The 18,054-nt window shown below is 44.5% G+C and overlaps 1 protein-coding gene across 1 annotated transcript in view; it reads right to left on the bottom strand.

Moving 5' to 3' along the window:
- The window catches only part of pinx1 (PIN2 (TERF1) interacting telomerase inhibitor 1), a 95,717-nt gene extending 79,080 nt beyond the window's left edge, over positions 1 to 16,637 (bottom strand). Inside the window, exons 1-4 of the mRNA XM_052024704.1 lie at positions 16,410 to 16,637; positions 9,431 to 9,540; positions 6,502 to 6,594; positions 4,546 to 4,618 (exon numbers count right to left, since the gene is read on the bottom strand). Coding sequence (XP_051880664.1) covers positions 4,546 to 4,618; positions 6,502 to 6,594; positions 9,431 to 9,540; positions 16,410 to 16,428 — 295 coding nt within the window. The 5' untranslated portion in view covers positions 16,429 to 16,637. The remainder of the gene's footprint in view (positions 1 to 4,545; positions 4,619 to 6,501; positions 6,595 to 9,430; positions 9,541 to 16,409) is intronic.
- Positions 16,638 to 18,054: the final 1,417 nt, after the last annotated feature.

Raw genomic sequence — 18,054 nt, 5'->3', positions numbered from 1 at the left:
GCTGGAATCTGGAGCAAAATATAAACTGCTGCAAGAACTCAGCGGGTGAAGGAGCATCTGTGGAGACAGGAATAGTCGACATTTCAGGTCGGAACCTTGCATCAAGGCTGACAGTGTAGAAGGAAAATAGCAGTATATAGAAGTGAGAGGGAGGGGTGAATCGGAGGCTGGTTGGTGATAGGTGGAACCAGATGAAGTTTAGAAGTAAATCTTTTCTATAATTTTAAGAATCTCTCCTAATGTAGCCTTTGGTAGTCTAATTATTATTCTGGTAGATCTGAGTAGCACTTCCTCCCACTATATCTCAAGGTGTGATCCCCAAAACCCTTCACACTACTGCTGATGTGGTCACAAAAGAATTTTACATAATTGTATCATATATTCTATCCAGTTGTACTCTAGTCCTTTAGATGTAAAGTCCAGCAATCCACCGAGCTTATTTTTGTACCTGCCTTTCACATTTTCATGATCGATATGCATTGACACAAGTGTCCATGAGCCTCCACCACTTCTAACACACAAAATGTTGGAGGAACTCAGCAGGTCAGGCAGCATCTGTAGAGGGCAATAGACAGTCAACATTTCAGGTTGAGACCTGTTACGTACCAGCAACAATAGAAACACACCGAGTCATGTATAAGTGTTAGAAACTGTTTTATTAATAACTACTTGTAATAATAAGCAAAAACATTAGATATTCAACAGTAACCCCAAAACTAATAAACTCAAAGTGTGTGCGTGGCAAATTCCCAGACCCCAAGTCTAGGAACAGTTCTCAAAGTTCAGTTCAGCAAGTCATCAGGTAAAACGTGAGCAAAGGCTTTTACAAAACCACCGACTGAAGAGAAAATGTAGAGAGAACGTAGAGAGAAATTACGAAATCCACATGTTCCACGATGGAACCCATACGACACATCAATCTCTGATGATCTCCACTGCTTTGTTCCAAAGTATCTGCCACCCCGAAGGCATTTGATACGTGGCCACCCACATAAATAGCTGTTTTCCAGTACAGATTGACGACAAAGTGGACTCCACTTGATTGCTCCAAAAATCCATACATGGATTGTAGTGACAGACACAGCTATTGTTCTTCATCCATTGATACAGTGATCAGCAGTCAGTGTCTCTCTCAGACTCTCCTCGACTCACTGAGCAAAACAGCAAGCTGGCTGTCTTGATAACACCACACACACACACTACTACTCTACTGTCCAGGTGCCTTAAAGGGACATTCGCCAAATAGCAACCTGGCTCGTAACAGACCCTTCATCTGGACTCCAATATAGAGGGGAGATAGCCAGTGTAAAAAGGTGCAGGGAAGGGGTGGTGCAAGAGCTTGCAAGTGATAGGTTAGTCCAGGTGAGGAAGGGTGATAAGCAGATGTGGGAGGGGAAACTGGGAATAGCACCAGAAACTGGGAAGTGATAGGTGGAAATGACAATGGGCTGAAGATGATGTAATCTGATAGAAGAAGGTGCATCATGAAATTAAGGTAGGGAGGGCAGATGGGAATAGTGGGGGAGGGGAACTAGTGGGAGGAGTGTGTGGGTGATGGACAGATGGAGAAGGGGGCTGAACAGATCAGGGGGAGAGAGAAAAGGGACAGAGCAGGAGGGGCTACTTACCAGAAGTTGGAGAGTTCAATGTTCATGCCACCAGGTTGTAGACTAGTTAGGCAGAATATGAGGTGCTGTTCCTCCAGTTTGAGCAGAGGCGTCCAAGGACAGGCATAACTGTGGGAATAGGTAAAATGGCTGCACCTGGGAGGTTCAGACGGCCATGGCAGACGGAGTACAGGTGCTCAGCAAAGCAGTCGCCCAGTCTGCATCCAGTCTCACTGTTCTAGAGAAGGCCACACCAGGAACACCTGATGCAATAAATTAGGATATGCAAGTGAATGACTGCCTCACCTGGAAGGGTTGTTTAGGGCCTTGGATGTTGATGAGAGAGGTGGTACAAGGACACCTCCTTATACCTCTTACGAAGCCATTTTAAATCCGCAGCAGCTGCTCCATATTTTGACAAAGGCCCACACTCACCATGCTGGTCAGGTTCAGTCCTGAGCCCCATACCTCAGCACTAAGCACCCATGCCTGCCAACTGTCCTCACAGACAGCCTTTACACATTGCCCCAGTGGCTTGCTGCACACCAGTCCACGCAGTACCGAGATTACCATTTCAATGTGATGGGATTACCAGCAGAAAGCAGGCATTCACAAAAGATTCCCACCAAGGCAACATACAGCCTGGGTGGGGATGTCTTTTGTTTTAAAAAGTATACAGGAGTTCATATTTGTGATTGTTCAGACAAGAGCGCCAAAAATAATCAGTGGTCTGCAGGGTAGAGCTAAGCAATGTATATGCCATCTGCCAAATTGACTGTCTATATCCTAATGTGAAATTCACCCTGCCCACATCTGTATTTGTTCGGTTGTGCTACAGCAGGATTGAGCAATTTTTACTGATCAGGAACAATGCATATTAAATACTGTTTGACAGTTGAGTGTGAAATTCTCTTCACTCAAATAGGTGAGAGAGCAATCTGTCAATTCTAGCAAAGCAAGATTCTGGGAATCATACAATGTTCCATTTTATTTTGCATATGAAACACTAAACTGACATGGTTTACAGGAATTACAGGTCTCTTTAACGTTGAATAGTTGGTTTTTGAAAGCATCAGAGTTACATCATTTTATTTGAAGAATGTGCATTTTGTTTTACTTTCATCACATACTCATTTTTCTAAACAATACACCAGAAACTAGTTGTCTTGTGATTTCTAAGGTAGCACTGCAATTTATTAACCTTCAGGTCAGCAGACTGTGAAAAATCAAATAAAAGTTTACTTTTAGAGAATAATAATTGCTTTTGGGGAGTTAACCTAAAAAAAGTAAAGAAATCAAGACAGATTAGATGCTAAAAATAAAAAAAATACTGAAATCATATCCAAATCAAGTTTGTGCACCGTAAGGATGACTGTCATTAAAAGGAATCTTAAGTTTGAAAAAATAAAGCAACTAAAAATACACTCCAATTGCACCTTCAAGTAAGGTAGTCCTTGTATTGAAACATGTAACAAAATTTCTTGACCAAGGTATCACAATCCTGCAGATTCTCTTCACAGAATCCTTCTAAAAGTTGTAGAAGTTTTAATCACTGAGAACAAAAGTTAGACAACAGTACCCTCTAGTGACAAATACCTTACACCATGTTTGTCACTGTACCATACCACATGCATTCATTTGAAGATGAAGAACTCAGAACGTCAAGCTTTCTCTTTCACCAATTTTGTGAATGTTTAAAAATGTTTCACAACACTATGAAACACAAATGTTTCAAACTTTGCCAAAACTGCAGCTGAAAAAATATCCTGCTTTATAAATAATACCTGAAATATATTCCATTCCCCAATTAATGAATGGGAATGGTGGGTGGTAGGCTTGGGTCAGTGTCAAATGTGAGGACACAAAACACAAGGAATTTTCTATAACGTACAGAGTGATCAAACACTACAAAAAAAGCAGCAATTTTTCATCTTAAAAAGTTATTTTTCCACAAGGAAAATATAATTCAACTGCTTCTCTGTAAAATCATATTCATTAACTATCAGATACACATGATATATATCATTCAAGAGACTGTTGTACTCAATTATACAACAAATTAACCTGACCAAACAAAAGACTGAAGTGACAAAATATATTCCATGGAAGTAAACACTTAAATACAAAACAAAGTACTAGTATCAAATTTGTATAAAGTAGAATTGACTTATTGTACTTTATTGTAGAATATTGTAGGCGAGTTACTGAAATTCTTTAGCATAAATTCTATAATTAACATCTGTAGGGAAGTTGTGAACCTTTCACCATCACTAAAGGATCATCCAACTATGCTGTAACTCTTCTTCTATTTACTCACAGAAAGATGGCCTGATGGCCAAGGCCAGCATCTTCTGCCATTCCTTGCATACACCGCACCAAAGACAGTGGTAGGCCCTAATCTTGAACCATTGCAAATTATTCTCTATAGTAGTTGAATTAAACCGGATAAAACATTTTGGTTCAAACTTAACCTTCCCTTGGAGTGGAACCAGGGTCTTACACAGCCTCAACCAGAAACAAACATCATTTCTCTGGGATAAAGAGCCAGATGGCAATGAAAATATTTCAGGCTGTAAGCAGATAGAAGGCAAGCTACAGGAATTGTATGTTGTAGCAATAGGGAGAATTGGAGGATTAAAGGACCCAGGACAATCAGGAGCAGTGTTCAAGGTGTGAATGCAAGCGTCACACCATATGGAAGAACTTGCGCAAATTTAATGAAAGTACATGTTGGATTTTCAAAATCCAATTCAGGATACAAAAATCTCTTTATTTTCTGCAGTAACAAAGGCAGAGTACCTAAGCAGAATCATCAACAGCTCCAATCAAACGATTCTGAATTTAATTTAATATGCAAAATGTCAGCCAATGTCACTTCAGCAACAATGTTACACAGTGATTTTGAATAGATTAAATAGAAAGGAAACATTGCACTTACCATTCTGCCGATGGCAATCATTTAGTTTAGATAAGAGCTCATTAAATTCATCTTGGTGCGCAATCCAGTTGTCCTAATCAAAAGTAAAAGGTCACCAGTTAAACTTTTTTCCCCCCATTTATTAGTTAAATGAATATAGATAAAAGCAGAAATGTGAAATAAAACAGATCAAGTAAAATGTAGCTTAATCAATATACAAAAAGAGAAAAGATGATTAATATTTCAGCTGGCATATTTCCCAAAAGCAAGATCTTCACCATTCATAGAATCAAAGCACTGAAAGGGGTCTTCTGGCCCATGGAATCTGTGCTGACGCTTTATAGAACAAACTAATCAGTGCCATTCCATTGTTTTTGCCACTGCCATAGGGGAGACATTGTGAACCTGCATGACCTATTGACTCTAGCAGCAAGGACAATAATTTATGTACATAAGTTAATTGGCAGAGTAAAGGGAGTCTAGAAAACACTGCCTGAAAGGTTGACAGAGGCAAGAACTCTCAACACATTTGGCAAGTGCCTGGATGAGCATCTAGGGCCATAACCTACAAGGCTATGGGCCAAAGGCTGAATGGCAAAATGCCAACAGCTCATTTCCCTCCATAGATGCTGCCTGACCCGCTGAGTTCCTCCAAGCAGTTCATTTTTTTGCTCCAGATTCCAGCATCTGCAGTCTCTTGGTCTCGTGTCTTCAAATATTTATTTATCTAATTCTCTTTTGAAAGGCACAAATGATTCTGCATTCACACCACTTTCAGGCAGCATATTCCAGATCATAACTACTTACTGTCAATTTTTTCTTCACTTCAGCTCAGAACATTTGCCAGCCTTTTTAAGTCTATGTCCTACTGCCCCATGACAACTTCACCAATGCAAACTGTTTCTTTCTATTTTCTTCTAAATTTCAAGATTTTGTCCACTTCTTTTAAATCTCTTCTCAACCTTCTTTACTGCAAGGACAACCCTAGTGTCCATGCTTAAACTGACCCCCTCATCCCTGGAACCATTTTTTGGAACCTAAGGATGTCACATTCTTTCAGGTACAGATTATGCATTTATGGCATTTATTGATTATTTTAAATTCTTTATTGTTTATAATCCATATATCATTTTTATTTTTAAACATTTAGAGTTTAAGATTTAAGATTTTTCAGCTTCCACTTTAATCATGTCTTTTGTAACTATTTTTGTTTAGCACTCTAATTAAAAATGGTGCTTTTTGCTTCCTGATACACTGAGACTGGCTGCTCAACAATTTGATGATATCACAGCTGCTGCATATCAGGGATGCTGACAGAGACAAGAAAAGAGGAAGTTCTCATTACGAGGGATTCTTTGATGTCAACTGCAAACACAGGTGCTTTGTCACCAACTAAAATCTGTGGACCACTTATCTTTCCAGTGCAACTCCCATGCTGAATTGCAGTATGTCTGAATACACTGTTGTAGTGCAGAAGGGCAGGGAAGCTACTTCTCACTGGGCACTTCCCTCAAGGCAGAGTATATTTCAACCACATACATGTTTCAAGAACAGACAAGAAAGAATCAGAATTTGAACTTGAATTTTTTTTTACGTCAGAATAATTTTCTTCATTAAAGTAGACAAATTATTTTTTTCCAATCACAATTCCAGAAAGCTCGTTTTAACATTTTATCAATGATCACTTGACAATTACTTGAAAATTTAAATTAAGTAAAACACTTGAACTTGGTTGCATTCTCGGTTAGTGCTCAAAAGTGAAATGCGATTTTACAGCACCTGTCAATAGAATCAGCTGAAAAATAGGAGGTGATTTTCTTTTTACAGTTTAGATTGGAAGCAAAATTGCACATCTACTAATTGAATATACTCAAGATATTTATACACTTAAGTACCACCTTATTCTAGATTCATGACAACCAGAAATTTCATGCATTTCAAGAATGGATTTAATCTATGTAGTATCACAAAGCTCACTTCATGATTCTTGGTTGCTCCTAGACCCACTTTGTTGTTTTTGATTTGGATTTTAATGTTTTCAGTTTCCCCCTGTTCATGAGCTCCAAGTCCCTAGAAAAGACAGATAAAAATCATTGTTTTGTAAATTAAATGTGTCAAAAGCCCACATCTAACTTTAATTGTTTGCCTTGGTTAGCTTATAAACACATGAAATATTTCAAATGTTAATAGTTACAGAAATTTGCTAATAAAATTTAGGACACTTCCCTCTATATAATAGTCTCTCCAGGTAGCTCTAAAATATTGATTTTTCCCCATGTTATCCAGCAAGTTAGAAGCTCCAAATCAAAACAAAAAAAATACTGCTGCTATCCATTTTGACAACTATCTTTTTCACAAAAATTGATGTTGTAAATAGCAAGGACAGTTGCCTAAGGCTGCACCACAATACAAGTCAGCTAGAAAGTTGGATGGAATGGCAGATGGAATTTAATCCTGACAAGTTGTAGGTCAACTAAGAAAGAAGCAGTAATGGATTGAGCATTGGAGAATGAAATTGTTTTAATGGAAGAGGTTTCTTTACAGGATTATTTTGGAAAAGGTGATCACAACAGGATTGGATTCCTGTGTAGTATCATGCAATGATTTCAAGTACACAATGCTGTAACCCCCAGACTACTGCTGCAGATGATTTAGCCAACTCAGCACCAAACAAGGGTAGAAGCCCTAGGGAGTGTTGAAGAACAGAGGGACCTTGGGATACAAGTTCATAAATCCCTGAAAGTGGCAGCACAGGTGGAAAGGGTGAAGGCAGCACATGTGATGCTTGCCTTCATCAGCCATGGCATAGAATACAAGAACTGGGACATCATGTTACAACTTTATCACACATTGGTTAGGCCACACCTGGAACACTATGTACAGTTCTGGTCACCACACTATAAGGAGGATGCAAATGCACTGGAGAGACTATAGAGGAGATTCACTATAAATTTGCCTGGATTGGAGTATTTCAGTTATAAGGAGAGATTGTATAGGTTGAGTTAGTTTTCTTTGGAGCATAGGGAGTTGAGTGGTGATCTGATGAAGGCATAAAAAATTATGACGGGGATAAATAGGGTAGAAAGCAAGAATCTTTTCTGCCCCATGGTGGGGGTGTCTACAACAAACAGCATAGCTTTAAGATGATAGGTAGGAGGTTTAAAGAGAACTGGAAGGGGAATTTTTTCACCACACAGAATGTGGTTGGAATCTGGAATGCACAACCTGAAGTGGCTGCCAAGCAGATGCTTTAACAACATTTACGCAGCATCAAGACAAGCACTTGAATTGTCAAGGCAAAAAAGGCTACAGACCTAATAATGTAGGTAAATGGGATTAATAAAGACAGGTCAACATTCAGCACAGACATGGGGGGACAAAAGGTCTATTTCTACGAATCTGTTTAGGATTTGAAACAAGTAAACACATTCTGAAAGTCATCACCTTGAAACATTGACTAGTAACCTAGCTTCTCGACCACCAGATAAAAAACAGTAATAAAGCACAGATTTGGTACAATGTTGCATAAATAATTCATCTCACTGAAATAGCAACTTCTGATTATTAATAGCATGAAAACTATCCTTTGATGGATGGGACAGGGGCATGAAAAGATATCTTTCTGCCCTCAAGACAGGCCAAATTACAGTCTGGATTACTTCTGATATACAGTTACTGTGACAGTGTCACAGCTATATGTCTCTGGTTATGATCATTCCTGGCACACTTGTGGTACATTTATGACAGTGGTGCCCTACATACCAAGAAGCACTCCTTTACATGAAATTAGTAGAAAAGAAAAACATTTTTCTGGAACTAAAGTACACTCCAGGAGCAGTAAATTATTTAAACAATAGCTTTCTTCACCCACCATTTTCATCACCTTCACAACTCCTGCCCACATTTGGTCCCCTTGTCACTCACCCAAAAAAGTAGAATCTACATTGTCTCAAATGACACATACACTTCTAGCAACTACTGCCTAAAAGCAAACAGGAGACAACTGCTGGCTGATTTGTACTCCATAGATGGCTCGGGAGTGAATGATGTAAATGCACAGCATGCTTTAAATAAGGTTGGTGACCTGCAAGCCAAATAGTGGTTTGATATAGTGGCAATAGCAGTGGAGGATAGATGGAAACTGTATTCCTGGCTACATGATAAGAAGGCAAAATAGGGAAGGGAACAAAATGGAGATGATGCTATTGATACAACATACTGTTGCAACATTTCAGAGGAATAATTTACTTAATTCTCTTGGATTACAGAATTAGGGGAAAGTGAAAGAGCCATTATACTATAGGACGTATACTATAGGATATCAATCAGTGGAAAGAATGTACAAGAACAATAAAAAAAACAGAGCATCCAGAAATACTTGGCAAAATACAGAAGGAAGCTAATACAAGAAATGCTAATGAGGGACTATAATTACCCTAATAAAAACTGACAAACTAACAATGTAAGGAACAAAGAGAGAGGAATTTCTGAAAGGTGCACGAGAACTATTCCAATCAGCAAGTTGTAGGTCAACTAAGAAAGAAGCAGTAATGGATTTAGCATTGGAGAATGAAATTGTTTTAATGGAAGAGGTTTCTTTACAGGATTATTTTGGAAAAGGTGATCACAACAGGATTGGATTCCTGTGTAGTATCATGCAATGATTTCAGGTACACAATGCTGTAACCCCCAGACTACTGCTGCAGATGATTTAGCCAACTCAGCACCAAACAGAAATTGGGCACAAAGGAGAGACATAACTTTTAACATATACTGTCTATATTTAGACAAATTGCTCAAATATAATTTACACATCTGACCCTCCTTTACAATAGTCACCTTGCAAAGGTGACTATTGTAAAGGAGATATAGTCTCCAATACAATAGTCACATATACAATAGTCACCTTTCCTTTAGACCATCCCATTTTTTCCATCATCTTTAACCCAAATCTGGATTCATCATTTTTCCAGTTGTTATTCCTTGGATCCACAGACCACTTCTGCTTCCTACGGGCTAAAAAGAAAACAGTTAGAAAAGCATCTGGTACAGAAAATTCTTTGTTTCTTTATTCAGTCACTGAACGTGGATATCACCAGCAAAGTCCTTCCTAAACATATTTGAATGGGCGTTGGTGAGCCATCTAGTTAAATTACTGCAATACTTTTGGTGAAGGTGCATCCACACTGCTGTTAGGGACAGAGTTTAAAGATTTTGACCAATGACAATGAAGTAACAGTTATATATTTCCAAGTCAGAATGGTGTGTGGACTAAGGCAACGTCGCCCTAGGCAGTAGAGGCTGTGAAAGGAAGCCACATGTGAGTGCACACGGCAGCCTCTGGGCACTAGTGGTGAAAGGAATAAATCTTCACAAATATCTGTTCCTCTTCTCCTGGCACCTTCCCATACAGGAGGTGTAAGCTTTCTTATTGCCTTCCTTCCCACTGGCCTGGGATCTAAATAACATTTAAGAAAAGCATAATAACCCATTTGCAAATCTTTTGCCCACTCACCTAACCCACAAATATCTGTAAACCCTTTGTATCCTCCATGTAACTTGCCTTCTCACATACTTATGCATCATCTGCAAATCTGGCTACTATACATTTGCTTCCTTCCTCTATAAGGCATAGGAACAGTTGTAGGCCGTTCAGATTCTTGAGCCTCCACCATTCTGAACTCTCCCATGAGAGGCAGCATCTTCTCACCATTTATTTTGTCAAGTCCCCCACATTTCAATTTGATCATCTCCCATTCTTCTAAACTGGAAAGAATAGAGTTCCAATCTGTTTAACTTTTCCTTGAAGGATAACCCCCCCATATCCAGGAACATCCTCACGAGACTTCTCCAATGAAATATTTTCGAAGTAATGTATTTCCAAAATTAACATGCTTTGTAAACAGTTGTGGTCCTAACAGTGATCTGTGATACCCCCCCACCAGTCACAGGATGCCAACCTGAAAATAATCACCTTTTCTCTACTCCCTGCTTCCTGCTAATCCTCAATCTGTGCCAGTATATTACCTGCAACATCATGGACTCTTATCTCATGATTTAAATGCCTGCGATTCTCTACCTTGAATATATTCAATGGCTATCTCAACAGCTCTCTGGGATGGAGAAAAAGACTACCAATGTCCTCTAGCTCTAGATATCCTAACTAGGGGAAACATCCTCTCAGCATCTTATATGATTCAATAAGACAATGCCCCCTTCTTTTATACACTAATAAGTATGAATCAAAACAGCAAAAGCTTTCTTCATTCATCAACCCCTTGATCCCAGTAATCCACTTAGTGAACCTTCTCTGTGATGCCTTCAATGTAAGCACATTGCTTCTTAAATATGGAGACCAAAACTGTACGCAGTACTTCGGGTATAGTCTCTCCAGCACCCGGTAAAGTTCTAGACTTTTATTCTCCATACCCCTGCAATAAAGGCCAACATTCCATTAGCCTTAATTACTTGCTGTACCTGCTTGCTAAACTTTTGTTTCAATGCACAAAGAACCCCATTTCCTTTGGTATCATAACATTTTGTAGTCCAACTTCATTTAAATAGTTTGCTTTTTCATTCTTCCTTCCAAGGTGCATAACCTCACATTTTCCCATATTACACCAGAGACAGAACCAGTCCCCTTCCACTAACTCTCCTCTGCCTGGCTGAACTTGTCCTCACCCTAAACAACTTCACTTTCAATTCCTCTCACTTTCTACAGACCAAGGGCGTAGCTATGGGCACTCACATGGGCCCCAGCTATGCCTGCCTCTTCATTGGCTACGTTGAACAGTCCCTGTTCCAAGCCTACTCTGGCCCCATTCCTCAACTCTTTCTCTGCTATATCGATGACTGCATTGGTGCCACCTCTCGCACCTGTGCGGAACTCAACAGTTTCAAAAATTTCGCTACAAATTTTCACCCTGCTCTCCAATTCACTTGGACTATCTGACACCCCTCTCCTTCCTCGATCTTTCCATCTGCATCTCAGGAGATTCCGTATACACCGACATCTTCTACAAACCCACTGATGCCCACAGCTACCTCGATTACAGCTCCTTCCACTGTCTCTTGCAAGGACACTATCCCTTATTCTGCCTCTGCTCCCATGAAGAGGCTATCCACTCCAGGACATCCGAAATGTCCAACTTCTTTACTAACTGTGGCTTCCCCCCCACTGTGGTTGAGGGAGCTCACACCTGCATCTCTGCCATTTCCCACACCTCTGCTCTCACCCTCACCCCTCCCAGACCCAACAGGGATAGGGTCCCCTTTGACCTCACATTCCATCCTACCAGCCTACGTATCCAACACATCATTCTTCACAACCTCCAACGGGACCCCACCACCAAGCATATCTTCCCCTCTCCACCCCTTTCGCAGGGACTGCTCTCTCCACGACTCTCTGGTTTGCTCCTCCTTCCCCACCCATCCTGCTCCCACCCCAAGGACTTTCCACTGCCCCTGAACCTAACACCTGCCCCTACACTACCTCCATCAACTCCATCCAGGGACCCAAACAGTCCTTTCATGTGAGACAGAGATTTACCTGCACCTCCCTTAATATCATCTATTGCATTTGGTGTTCCAAGTGTTGGTATATTATCACTTGGACCGAGGTACAGTGAAAAACTTGTCTTGCATACCGTTCATACGGATCAATTCATTACAGTGCATTGAGGTAGTACGCGGTAAAAACAGTACAGAATACAGAGTAAAGTGTCACAGCTACAGGGAAGTGCAGTGCAGGTAGACACTAAGGTGCAAGGTCATAACAAGGTTGATTGTCAGGTCAAGAGTCCATCTCATTGTATAAGGGAACCATTCAATAGTCTTGTAACAGCGGGATAGCTGTCCTTGAGCCTGGTGGTGTGTGCCCTCAGGCTCCTGTTGCCTCCTCTACATTGTTGCTTCCTCTAAATTGGCACGACTAAATGCAGACGAGGTGACCATTTCACAGAACACCTGCGCTCCATCTGTAACCACGATCTGCATCTCCCCATTGCCAGTCACTTCAACCCCCCCTCCATCACAGATATGTCAGTCCTCGGCCTCCTCCACTGCCAGGAGAAGTCCAAGAGCAAACTGGAGGAACAGCACCTTATTTTCCATCTTGGAACCTTGCAGCTTCATGGCATGAACATTGAATTCTCCCACTTTAAGTAATCCCACCCACCCGCCCCACCATGCTTCTTCTCTTTCCTTGCCTCTCTTTCTACCCCCCCCCCCTTTTTTCCTCCTTACCTTTGACCCATCCGTTAGTGGATCTGCTCTCCCCTCCTGCCCCACACCTGCCTATCACTATCTCTTACCTGCATCTACCTATTACCACCTTGTTCCCACCCCGCCTCCCCTCCTTTGTCCACATCACTGCTCTGCTTTTCCCTCCTATATATTGGGCTTCCCCTTTTCCTATCTTCAGTCCTGAAGAAGGGTCCTGACCGGAAACGTTGACCGCCTGCTTTTCTCCATGGATGCTGCCTGGCCTGCTGAGTTCTTCTAATATCATGATGTTTTTCATCCAGATTCCAGCATCTGCAGTCTCTTGTTTCTCTTGGTGTCACGATTAGTAAGTTTGCAGATGACACCAAAATTGGTGGCATAGAAGAAAGTTTTCTAAGATTACAAAAGGATCTAGATCAACTGGGGAAGTGGGGAAAGGAATGGCAGATGGAATTTAATTCAGGCAAGTGTAAAGTGATGCAATTTTGGGAAGTTAAACCAGGCCAGGACATACAAAGTGAATGGCAGGGCCCTGGGACATGTTACTGAACAGTGAGACCTTGGGGTACAAGTTCATAGTTGCCTGAAAGTGGCCACAAAGATAGAGTGAAAAAAGCATAAGGCATGCTTGTCTTCATCTGCTGAGCCATTAAGTACAGGAGTTGGGATGTCTTGTTCCAGTTGTACAAATAGTTGGTTAGGCACACTTGGAGTATTGTGTGCAGTTCTGGTCACTGGGCTATAGGAAGAATGTGATTAAGCTAGTGAGGGTGCAGAAAAGATTCACAGTAATGTTGCCTGGATTGGAAGGCTTGAGTTACAAGGAAAGATTCAATAGACTGGGACCATTTGTCCGTGCAGTGAAGGAAGCTGAAGGGTGACCTTATAGAGGTTTATAAAATTATGAAAGACATAGATAGTCACAGTCTTTTTCCCGGGGTAGGGGAGTCTAAAACAAAATGGCATAGGTTAAAGGTGAGTGTGGAAAGATACCAGAAGGGCAGGGTTTTCCCCACACAGATGGTGATGGGTATATGGAATGAGCTGCCAGAAGAGATGGTGGAGGCAGGTACAATTATATTGTTTAAAAGACATTTGGACAAGTACATGGATAGGAAAGGTTTAAGAGGTTATGAGCAAAATGCAGGCAAATGGAATTAACATAAATGGGCATCTACGGTGTTTAGGGCTGGCGACCCAGAGTCATACAGGAAGGCCAGGTATGACCTTCAGAAGGCCACTGCTTGTGTAAGGAGGTAATTTCAAACTAAACCAGAATCACAGATGCATGCTTGACAGCATGGCAGGGCTTGCATGATATTACTTCCTACAAGGTGAGATAGTTTAGCATAAAGGGCAATGACCCATCCCTCTGGGATGAGCTCAATGCCTTTTATGCACGCTTTGATAGGAATAACTATGACACACCCACATGAGCCCCTATATCTCCAGATGACCCTGTAATCTCAGTCTCCGAGGCCGACATCCGGGCATCCTTCAAGGAGGGTGACTCCACAAAAGACAACTGCTCCAGAATAAAATCAAAGCTTGCCAGCCTAGTTGTTGTGAATAGTTAAACAATTAACAAGAGCTGGAGGCTCAGTAAACATCCATGTCTTCAACAATGACACTGACAGCACAAGCATATAAAAAGACAAAGCAGAAGCATTGCAATCATTTTCAACCACCAGTGGATCCACGTCACCCCACTCCCAAGCTCCCATCCATAGTTTCAGAAGTCATCTGCCAGCATATTTAGCCAATTATCTCAGCTCCAAGGCATCACTGCAGGAGTCTCTCATGTTAGTACCCAAAGATCAAACATCTTCAGGTACTCCATTCATGTCCTTCCCTTCATCATTGTGCCAGCAGTGAGAATATTTGTTGACGATCACATTCACAACTATTCAGAAAATGATGCAACCAATGGCTGCGTACAGCAAAGAGCTGGGCAACATTCAGGCATGGAAAATCTACAACACTGAGGGAGACCATCCAGCCACCTCCCTTTTCCAACATCTAATATAACACAATTCAATCATTTTTCTTTTCAAATTTCTCACCAGTCTCACCCTGCGTGTGTAATCTCTTACAACTGCATAAGGTGCCAACATACCCATCTTTCTCTAATTCTGGCCCATCATTCCTCAATGTAATCATACAAACTTCACTGGCATATTTTCAGTTGGCAAGACCCTGGCTTCTGGTATTTCCTCTCAAAAATCACAAGAAATAGCAGTAGTAGTCTATCCAGCCCCTCATACCTGTTCTGCCATTCAATAAAATGATGACAAATCTTATACCTCAATGCTACTCAGCAACTCACCCTCCACAGCAGTAAATTTTAAAGATTCAGTACCCTCTGGGTACAGACATCTTTTCTCCTGTTTCTGAATAGCTAACTCCTTATCTTGAGACTGTGACTCTGATTCTAGACACTCCAGCCAGAGGAAACATTAACTGTTCACTTACTGTCAAACCCAAGAAATATTGTATGCTTCAGTGAGATCTCCCCTCATTCTTCTAAGCTCAGGAGAGTAGAGTTCTGTATTGCTTAATTTCTCTTTGTAGAAAACATTTTCCTTCCCAGGAATCGATCTGATGGACCTGCACTCCCTCAATCATAAGTTTATCCTTTTAGATACTGAGATCAGACCCATTCACAATATTTTAGGTATGGTCTCACTAGGGTTCTTTCTAATTAGAGCAAATGTCTAGACTCTTGTATTAAAATCCTCTTGCAATAAGGGCCAGCAAACTATTTGTTTTCCTAATTGCTTACTGAAACTGCATATTAACTTTCAGTGATGTGTGTTCAAGGACATCAAAGTTTATCTGAACACCTTTCAATCTCTCTTCATTTAATTTTGCCTTTCTTGCTTTTGAAGGGAACCACCCCAGTTTTTCTCACTTTTTGTTCCTTTAAAGCACTCCATATAACTTAGTCAAGTTGGCCATCTGCTCCGTGTAACTCAGTGCCAAACTTTATTTGATATTGCTCCTCTAAAACAGTGGACTTTGTTTAAAAGAACGGAATAAAATGGAAATTGTGCGAATGGGTAAAATGCAAAATTCTCCAATCACTGAAATGTGCTTTCAAAAGCAGCAGCCAAGGGAGAGCTGTGGTATTTTCAAATCAGATCAAAACAGCATGTTGAGAAGCAATACACAAAAAGTGCTGGAGGAACTGAGCAGGTCAGGCAGCATCCATGGAGGGAAATAAACAGTCGACTTTTCGTGCCCAGACCCTTCATCAGGACTGGGAAGAAAGAGGACAGAAGCCAGAATAAGACGGTGGGTGGAGGAGTGATTTTCGTGCAGTTTGTAAGCGGGGATGTCGGAAGCATTTTAATAAAAGGCCTTAAAAGGATGCACGACGCACTGGACGCTGCATCACAGTGTCAGCCCTGCCGGACGGAAAACAAAACCGCAGGCACCAGAACCGGCGACAAAATCATAAATGCTGGAAGATCTGCGCCAGTCTACAGGAGAGACCGGGAGTAAAAGAAAACAGCGGGTCGGGCAGCATCCGAGGGGACAGGTGGAGACACTGCATCAGGGCGGCAGTGGGAACCAGCCCAAGGCGCCCGGCGACCCGCCGCCCTGACCCGCTGCCCCGCCGCCCCGGCACCGCTCGGGCGCACGTGCTCCCTCGCACTCACGCTCCGCCAGCATCGCCATCCGCCCGCCACAGGCCCCTCTGAAGACCAGCCAACTTTTCCTTCTGTCCGGCCCAACTGAAACGGATTGGGAAGAACGGCAGGAGTTTGCCGGCTGATATTAAAGTCGTTTTTTGTTATTTATCCACGTTCCCGGGCCTCCGAATCCACGTTTAATCTTCCATCAGGCAGAAACAAACCTACTGCGCATGGGCAGGAGAGCAGACCGTGAGTGCGCATGCGTACCACTCCTCCGCCTCCCCGGGAAGGGAGGGGTTTTCAGAGGAGGCGGCGCAGGGGAGGGGAGGGGGGAGGGTGGGGTGGGAGGAGGGGGGAGGGTGGGGTGGGAGGAGGGGGGAGGGAGGGAGGGGGGGAGGGGGGGAGGGAGGGAGGAGGGGGGAGGGAGGGAGGGAGGGGGGGAGGAGGGAGGGAGGGGGGGAGGGGGGAGGGAGGGGGGGAGGGGGGAGGGAGGGGGGGAGGAGAGGAGGGGGGAGGGTGGGGGAGGGGAGGAGGGGGGAGGGTGGGGGAGGGGAGGAGGGGGGAGGGTGGGGGAGGAGGGGGGAGGGTGGGGGAGGGGGGGAGGGAGGGAGGGGGAGGAGGGAGGGGGAGGGGGGAGGGGGGGAGGGGGGGAGGGAGGGAGGGAGGGAGGGGGAGGGGGGAGGGAGGGAGGGAGGGAGGGAGGGAGGGGGAGGGAGGGGGAGGAGGGGTGGAGGGAGGGAGGGGGAGGAGGGGGTGAGGGAGGGAGGGAGGGGGAGGAGGGGGAGAGGGAGGGAGGGGGAGGGGGGGGGAGGGAGGGAGAGGAGGGGGAGGGAGGGAGGGGGAGGAGGGGGGAGGGTGGGGTGGGGGGAGGGTGGGGGAGGGTGGGGGAGGGAGGGAGGGAGGGGGAGGAGGGGGGAGGGAGGGAGGGAGGGGGAGGAGGGGGGAGGGTGGGGTGGGGGGAGGGTGGGGGAGGGTGGGGGAGGGAGGGAGGGAGGGGGAGGAGGGGGGAGGGTGGGGTGGGGGGAGGGAGGGAGGAGGGGGGAGGGAGGAGGGAGGGAGGAGGGGGGAGGGAGGGAGGAGGGGGGAGGGAGGAGGGAGGGAGGGGGGAGGAGGGAGGGGGGGGAGGGAGGGGGGGGAGGGAGGAGGGAGGGAGGGGGGGGAGGGAGGAGGGAGGGAGGGGGGGGAGGGAGGAGGGAGGGAGGGGGGGGAGGGAGGAGGGAGGGGGGGGAGGGAGGAGGGAGGGGGGGGAGGGAGGAGGGAGGGGGGGGGAGGGAGGAGGGAGGGGGGGGGAGGGAGGAGGGAGGGGGGGGGGGGAGGGAGGGGGGGGAGGGAGGGGGGGGAGGGAGGAGGGAGGGAGGGGGGGGAGGGAGGAGGGAGGGAGGGGGGGGAGGGAGGAGGGAGGGAGGGGGGGGAGGGAGGAGGGAGGGAGGGGGGAGGAGGGAGGGGGGGGAGGGAGGAGGGAGGGGGGGGGAGGGAGGAGGGAGGGGGGGGGAGGGAGGAGGGAGGGAGGAGGGAGGGGGGGGGAGGGGGGAGGGAGGGGGGGGAGGGGGGAGGGAGGGGGGGGAGGGGGGGGGGAGGGAGGGGGGGGAGGGGGGAGGGAGGGAGGGGGAGGGGGGAGGGAGGGAGGGGGGGAGGGGGAGGAGGGGGGAGGGTGGGGTGGGGGGAGGGA

Source organism: Pristis pectinata, chromosome 10 (genome assembly GCF_009764475.1).
Source record: "Pristis pectinata isolate sPriPec2 chromosome 10, sPriPec2.1.pri, whole genome shotgun sequence".
Classification (NCBI taxonomy): domain Eukaryota; kingdom Metazoa; phylum Chordata; class Chondrichthyes; order Rhinopristiformes; family Pristidae; genus Pristis; species Pristis pectinata.
This window is presented reverse-complemented; position numbering and strand designations above follow the sequence as displayed.